This window comes from Seriola lalandi, unplaced genomic scaffold, assembly GCF_002814215.2.
Source record: "Seriola lalandi dorsalis isolate HSWRI2012SDOR001 ecotype SW California unplaced genomic scaffold, Sedor1 jcf7180002054524, whole genome shotgun sequence".
Classification (NCBI taxonomy): domain Eukaryota; kingdom Metazoa; phylum Chordata; class Actinopteri; order Carangiformes; family Carangidae; genus Seriola; species Seriola lalandi.
This window is the reverse complement of record NW_019525077.1, coordinates 2,862,934-2,870,819: the sequence shown is the minus strand read 5'-3', so window position 1 is coordinate 2,870,819 and position 7,886 is coordinate 2,862,934. Positions and strand designations below refer to the sequence as shown.

Here is a 7,886-nt window from a genome sequence, read left to right as displayed (position 1 = left end):
ATATATATATATATATATATATATATATATATATAGGCGGGTGTGTGCCTTTCCAAATCATGTGCAATGAACTGAATTTAACACAGGTGGACTCCAATCAAGGTGTAGAAACGTCTCAAAGATGATCAAGAGAAATGGGAGGCACCTGAGCTAAAGTTCGTGGCATGTGATGAATGTCAATGGGATATTTTAGTTTTTCAAATTTCTAAAATTCTGTTTTTGCTTTGTCATTATTGAGTGTAGATGAATGAGGGGAATATTATTATTAATATTATTATTATTATTATTATTTTGATTGAAGCATAAAGCTGCAACATAACAAAATGTGAAAAAATTGAATAGTTTCTGAGTGCAGTTATAGTATTTAAAGGGGACAAATTAGCCAGAGCCATTTTCCTTTTTGTCAAAATCTTAACATTAAGTAGATGATTAATTAGTGGACTCATGTGTATGCTCTCTCCCGCACCTCCCTCTCTAAGTGAGAGGGAGGTGCCCCATAAATCTCCAAGAGTCCAGCAGGTGGAGCTGCAGTCCTTTCTTATCCTTCTCTTTGCTTTGTCTCTGTCCTTCCTCCTCTTTTCCTTTGACCTCTTCACCTCTTTCTTCTCTCTCTCTCTGTCTTTCCATCCCAGTAGATTTCCTTCCGACTGAACTCTGCTAATGTCAACATCTAACATATCCCACGGCGGTCTTCGGATGCCATTTTGGCTTCGATTTGCACCCCCACTGGTTTTTGTGAAAGTATTTGTCCAGATGTGCAGGAACCACTGTGGCTGCATATCTTTGTGGCCAGACCAAGTTCAGACGTTCCTAGCTTTGCTCTGGGAAAAAGGAACATGAAAGTTTGTGTGTGTGTGTGTGTGTGTGTGTGTGTGTGTGTGTGTGTGTCCTTGCATGGGCGTTCAGTTACTTGTATGATTGAATAGTGCTGTGTAGACTTTGTTCAGGTTGCAGGTATGAGTGCATATGCGTTTGAATGTGTGCCTCTTGCAACTGAGATATATTATCACGTTTCTACCTGAAAAGTTTCCTCAGGATTGAAAATTGGGGCGTTTGAAGATGGACAGCGGCTCCATCCCCAGGCTCCAGAGCAGCTATTAAAAAAAAAAAACACAGCAAGCATTTTAAAGTGCACCTCTGTTAGAGTTTTGAAATAATTTTTTGGATTTAGCTGTATATTGGAAAGTTGAATGTACAGTACGCGCAGGTTGCTGTGATTGTGATGTTTTTGTGTGAGAGAGTTTCTAAAGTCTTTGATGTGCGTGTGCATCTTCTCTTTAGGGTATTCAGATCGGCACCAGAGAGCTGGAGGAGATGGGAGCTCAGTTCTGTGTGGCCCTGCTGAGGCTGAAGAGGCTGACGGGGCTCCGCAACCACCAACACCTGCTGGATTTGGAGAGCGACATCATTGGGACACAGTGTAAAGTTGCTAGGTTAGTAATATGGAGCATGCTGTAAGGTCACAGACAGACCACAACACACAGTTCATGCACTGTCATGCTGGCGTGCTGCGTGTTGCTTTAAAGGTTCCAAACACAGCTCACAAACAAACCATTCACAGTTGAGGAATTAAGTCTGTGATTTCATAGAAACAGGAAGGCAGGCTAAAACTGCAGATGTCAAATTTTTTTTTTATCAGCATTGTAACTGCAGTGTTTTTATCCTCATGCAACCTTCCCGAGATATCTGAGATTTTAAAACGTGTGCTCTGTTGCCAAAATTCTACCTGATAAACAGTAAAATGGTTACAGACTTGTTTTCTTTTTTATCTGTACAAAACACCCTCATTACTGCCAGACACATCCCCCTTGGCACTGATACTCAACAGTGTGACTGTCACTCCAGCTCTCCTCTGAAGCACTATTCGAGAAACAAATGAAGGCCTGCATTTATGCAGGGCTGCTATGAGCATCATTGAAATTCTATCAATGATTATGTGTGATGAATATAATGAAAATTCGGGAGTGAGAGCGGAATGGGTGTGAATAATTGTCAGCAGTTTCATTATTTCTCTAAGACAGAGAGTAAAGCGGCCACATTTTTATTTGATGAAATAGTTTTCACCTACACAGTGAGGTTTTTAAGACAGCCAGCAGTCAATGGCATAGGATGGCACTGTGTGGATTAAGCACACATGAAAGATGCAAACACAATAGCAGCAATAGATTTACTGTACATACAAGTAGTGCCAGTACACTGCTTTCCTATACAGTTGCTTGTGGTTGGAACATGGTAACACAAAGTAAGAAATAAATATGTTAATGTGATCAGTGTCAGAGCATGTTCTCATCCACATAAGTGCCATTGCATTCCAGGGATGGCAGCATTGAATGTGTTCATAGTTCAGCTGTAAGACAAGCACTAATCTCATTAGTCAAACCAGTAGAATGCATTACATTATATCTTCACACTGTTTATATCTCTTGTCACATCATGTTTGCAGTGATTCATTAGAGCTATCGTCTTGATTATTGTCTTAGAGTTTGCAAATTAATGCTCTGGTCTCTCTGCTTTCTCTGTATTGTTGTTCAAATCGTAAAAAAAAGCTCTTACAAAAACCAAAAGTATCTTCATTTTTATGTTCTCATTTTTGTGGTCATACGGACCACAGTTCTGTAAGTTTAAAAATGATAATAAAAATTGCAAAATAAGCCAACTATTTTTCCTTCAAATTAGTGCTGAGAAGATTGGTCTATTTAATCATTCTTCAGAAAATAAATCAACTTTGGTGTCAATGTTGGTATTTATCAAGAAAAATACCAAACATCCTCTGGTTTCAGCCTCTCCAGTGTGAGGATTTGCTTCTCTGTTTTATATGACTCTAAACTGAATATTTTTGGGTGTTCGACTGTTAAGCTAAGGTATTTGAAGAGAGGGTTGTGGGAAATTGCCGTGGACCTCCCCACTCTTCTGACAGTTTAAAGGCTGAACAATTACGCAAGAAAGTGATAAAATAGTCAATAGATTATTTAATACTGAAATTAATCATTACTAGAAGCCTTATGTCAAATAGATGTTTGTATGTATATGTTGGCTTGTAGTGAGGGCCCAAAATAGAACATAATGGTTAAAAGATAAATGAAAAGCATTATTCAAATTGGAATACAGACTCATTCAAAATTGGTAGTTGCACTTAAGTTTTTTGAGTCATCATCCCACACAGCTTTATACCGTATCTAATCACCTCTATTTGAAATTCCCTGCTCAGAAATATGAGGTCCGCACAGATTAGATTGTACTTCAGTTCAACACCACAAATACATTATGAAACTTGGCAAAACCCAAGCCATGATCACCAAGGTTATCTTAATTTCCTTTTTATTTTAAAGCGTCAGCATTCTCTTGTCCAAAGATATGTTAAAGCAGCTCGTTTGGAAGAATGGCTTCATGCTCAAAACCACTTAATGCTCACGTCTCTTTCTCTTTGTGTCTGCCAGTCTCTCTCTCTTACTAACCTGCTCTACTCTCATATTGATATATTCATTCATCATTTATGTGTCTGATCATTAAGGGACTCCAAAAGTGTTCTGGTGCTTGTGTGTGTGTTTGTGTGAGTGTCCTTTGGGATTGGTTGCTCTCATCCCGGGTTTACTGTTTTATGCGTGGGGCTTGGTATGGTACCACTTATCGTTTAATAGGTCATCACAGCAATGATATCGTGGCCATTGGGAGGCGTCTGCAAATAACTGGACGTCTCGGAGTGTGTAAAAGGGCGGATACGGGCATGGGTGTGTTTTTGTGTGTGTGTGTGTAAAGAAGATGGAAAGAGATGGTTATATGTAAGGATTTGAAAATGCGGAGGTTTTGATGTGCATAAACCGATCAGTGTATTAAGATGGACTGTATATGGAAATGTCTGCAGTCGGTGGATTCTGAAATTGTAACCCAAAGTCAGGAAAGATTGGGTTTGGTATTTCTATAATGGCCAGTAATGGTTGAGTCACAACTCTCATTATTTATTTGGACAACATGCTGTCCATCCCCATCATTGTACACACACACACACACACACACACACACACACACACACACACACACACACACACACATTTACTGTACATATACTGACGCACAATTTCTCTCTCTTCCTCTCTCACTCTCCCTTGCACTCACACACTGGTAAACTTGGTGGGAGATCATTGTCTGAGCCCCCTGATCGACTGTCTCCCTGGGATCACATTTCAGACCATTAACACCATTAAAAACCCACTAAAGCCACTAAAACCTCAAAGAACCAGCAACCATTTAACCATTAAGACCCACAGGGAAAAAAACAGCCTCACCAGTCAGAGCACACAAGCTCTGTTTGTTAGCAGCCTCTGTATTATGATTTTAAAATATATTTTAGTATGTATAATGTGGTTGATTTAGTATCTGTTGTCGGGAGTTTTTTTTAAAACTTTTATTTAGTTATTTAGAGCTGAAACAATTATTCAGATAGTCCATCAACAGAAATTAAAACTGCAACAATTCTGGTTATTCATAAATTGTAAATAAAATAAATTAAGTCATTTATCCAACAAATATATCTTTGCTTTCAGCTTCTCCATCAGACAAAACAAGAAATTTGACTTTTGATAAACTAATGAATTCATTGATTAATCTTAAATAATCGATGGACTAATCACTACTCAGCAATTAAAATAATTGCTGATATGTTATACAGTATGTACAAATGATGATGTGTATTTCTATAGAAATACTTTATCATTTATTATGTTGTATCTCAAAATAACACATGCAGAAATAGGTTTAGTAAATTAAAATATTCAGGCATCATCTTGCTTCCCTAAAGTTTTGAAAAAATGACATGATGTAGATGCAGACTTTTCCTTGTGACAGACTTACAGCAGCAATTTATTTTATTTTGTCATCCAGCAGCTGCCCCACTACCTATGTGATGGAGGAGGACGAGCCGTCCTTTCTGGAAGCGATAGACTACAGCGCTGAGAGCAACGATGAGGACCCTGAGCCTGAAAACGAACATGGCAGCGAAGTCCTCAAGAATCCTGATCACATCGATCATCTGTCGGACTCCGAGACGAATCACAGGGACTAATGCTGAGGTGTTCATCTCCTCTATAACTGGCAGTTTGAGCTTATAACCAGCCAATGCTTGGATCGTTAGCTGATCAGTAATACAAAAAATAAAAACACAGGTTAAATATCCAGTACCCACACTGGTGAATAAGTAGCATAGAGTTACACCTGACCGTATTATAGAGACACTTTATGATGGTATGTAGGCTGCATTAGCACCATTCAGGTGCTCTTTTCCCAGATGGATTGATGTTGTCTGCCCACTGAAGGCGACCGTGTTACTCTTGAAGGTGCAACTCCACCTGCCTTTCCTTTCAAATAGGCTGATAAGAGCCCTCAGTAAGATTTCAATGAATGTTTTCACCTTTCTCCGTCACACTATAACCTTCATGAACTGTAACCCGTGACCTCAGACACCGTATAGCCTCTGAGATTCACATATAGCTAACCAGAGCAGCAAACAGCAGGCACCGCCGATCCTTAACTTGAACCCTCGTCCACTCGCTCATTTTTCACAGCCGATCTTAAACTAACGCTGCCTGATAAGCTGTGGTAGTGTAATAGAGCCAGTGGCCTCTGTAGGTACTGTTTTTGAAACCCCTCTTACCTGTGACACTGTTTGATCAAACTGGATCTCCCACTGACCAGCTCCAGAGATCCAACCAACCTGCCTTTGTATTTCCTTTCTGTCTTTTTAGCAGTCTCATCCTGCACTTTAACTTTTTACTCCTTTTGTTGGTCTGGGCCTTTCTTTGTTTCCTTCCTTCCTTCTTTCTTTCTTTCTCGATTCTTTCTGTCTTCCTTCCTTTGCTCTTTCTTCCCTTCCTTCCTTCTTTCCTGACAAGCCAAGGTATTGGTGTCTAAAGGGGATGCAGGGATAACCAAACAGCTCTTTATCTTAGCTTAGCTGCTGGTTAAACCTACTCACATGTGACTACACTTGAGTTATGACCTCACTCCCTCTCTGTAACCCATCCCTCTTCGGTCACAGTGCACATGGTCCAATAACCCACGTGCTGTTTGCCTTGCTTCATTCAAAACTGAAACTATTTATATCACTCAAATGTAGAATGTTCACGTCTTTATTAAGACAAACCTTGTTCAATACATGAAAAGCGGATATAAACTCACACCACAAACTAACACAAGTTTGGTTTGAGTTCCTTGGTCATGCACAGCATTAAAGTGTTAGGTTGGAGTATAGAATATCCACATGCACTGTAGGTGTTTTCATTATTTGTAATAATGAACAGTATTATAATGTTAGACAAAGCAGTGATAAACAAGACGCATGAGCTGCAGAGAGCAGAAAACCCTTTTGCACTTTGGATGAACACAATACACGCAAAACTAGGACAGAAACAAACGGAATGAGGATAAAACATCATTTTACAACATGTCACAGTCTTGAACCTCAACTTCAGTCACCTCGTTAGTTTTTAAGTTCTCAGAGCCCAGCCTAAAGCTGATGGTAACGTTGCTGTGATGTTTTAGAAATTATACTGGAATTGTGTTTTATTTGAATCCTTTCCTCCACTCTGTGTGTACATTTTGTGAATTTGCCTAGATGAGACCCATGCATAAAAACAGATGGTGCTTTGTATTGAGAGTGTAAAGTAGTTTTTTGGATTTTTTTTTTTTTCTTTTTTCATTCAAGGAGATGAGTTTCTGTTGCAATTGTACAGCTAGCGCATGGCTATTTTCTGTTGTTTTTACTTTGTAATTTATTAAGTATTGTTTCTGGGATGCAACCTGTATTGTATATGAGGCATTTCAAGTGTGAGTGTAAGTGTGTGTGTGCAGGAGTTTTAAGTTATTCCATTATTCAGCTCAGCTAATGCTCTTACTGTGTGTTTTCTTCTTTCAATTTGATTATCCCCTCTCACTCTCCCTCAATCTCTCCAATCATTTTCTCTCTCTCTCTTCTTCTCTCTAAACCTCTTTCATTCCTCTTTTTCTTTCTTTTTCTCAACTCTGCTTCCTTTACAAGTTTTACTCCTAAACATCCTTCAAACCCAGGGATTTCATTGCTCTGGGTGTGCGTATGTGTGTGAGTGTGTGTAAAGGATATATGATGTGTAATGTGTGTGAAATAATGTTGGAACCATATGAGAATCTGTGTTTGTCTGTAGCACTTTATGTCGACACAGTGCTGGGCTACTTTTATTTTATGTTTGTTTGGAGTTTAAAAAAAAAGTGGAAATAGCGACTCATTTTAAGTTGATTGTAACGCAGAAAAATTAAAGCTAAGAGTGAAGACATGGGAAATAAAATGTGAATGTGGTAAACTGTCTCCGCAACATGTTTCTTTTAAGTCTCAACTGAATGAATATTAACATTTGTCACACAACCTTTGTCCTCATGAAGACCTTTCTTCCAAATGTGGTTAAGTAATTGTGACTGCTCCTTATTGAGTTATGCGGAGAGGTGCTGTGATTGTCAGACCAAACCAAAGACGGGGGTAAAAATGCTTGTCCTAGAACCCGGATCTTCTTCCATGAGCAACTTTGCCCTTCACCTTAATTTTTATCCCCAGATATTAGTTTAGATAATTACATTAAACTGGATGTTTGAACTAATCTCTTCATGTTTCCACTCTAAGGCTGTCTCACATTGTTGCCATGTTTTTCTACAGTAAACTGGTGAGAACAATGTTAGCACAACCGGGGTGAATGAAGTGTGAAAATAATAAATTTACAAATACTTATAGTTGATATGTACGGGAAATATGAATGGTTAAGGTGCAATTACAAATCAGGGGCTTAGTTTAGCTAAGGTAAAATCTTTAATAATGATTCTCTTCACGGATAGTCTCATTTTTTCTAACTTAAAAAATACTCACATGC

At 38.8% G+C, this 7,886-nt stretch overlaps 1 protein-coding gene across 5 annotated transcripts in view; it reads left to right on the top strand.

Annotated features, from left to right (window-relative positions):
* The window catches only part of agtpbp1 (ATP/GTP binding carboxypeptidase 1), a 28,037-nt gene extending 20,709 nt beyond the window's left edge, over positions 1-7,328 (top strand). For 3 of the 5 annotated variants that reach the window (XM_023414436.2, XM_023414433.2, XM_023414438.2), the window contains 2 exons: positions 1,282-1,433; positions 4,879-7,328. In XM_023414436.2, coding sequence (XP_023270204.1) covers positions 1,282-1,433; positions 4,879-5,059 — 333 coding nt within the window. In that variant the 3' untranslated portion in view covers positions 5,060-7,328. The remainder of the gene's footprint in view (positions 1-1,281; positions 1,434-4,878) is intronic. The other 2 variants (XM_023414437.2, XM_023414434.2) reach the window with 1 other exon arrangement.
* Positions 7,329-7,886: the final 558 nt, after the last annotated feature.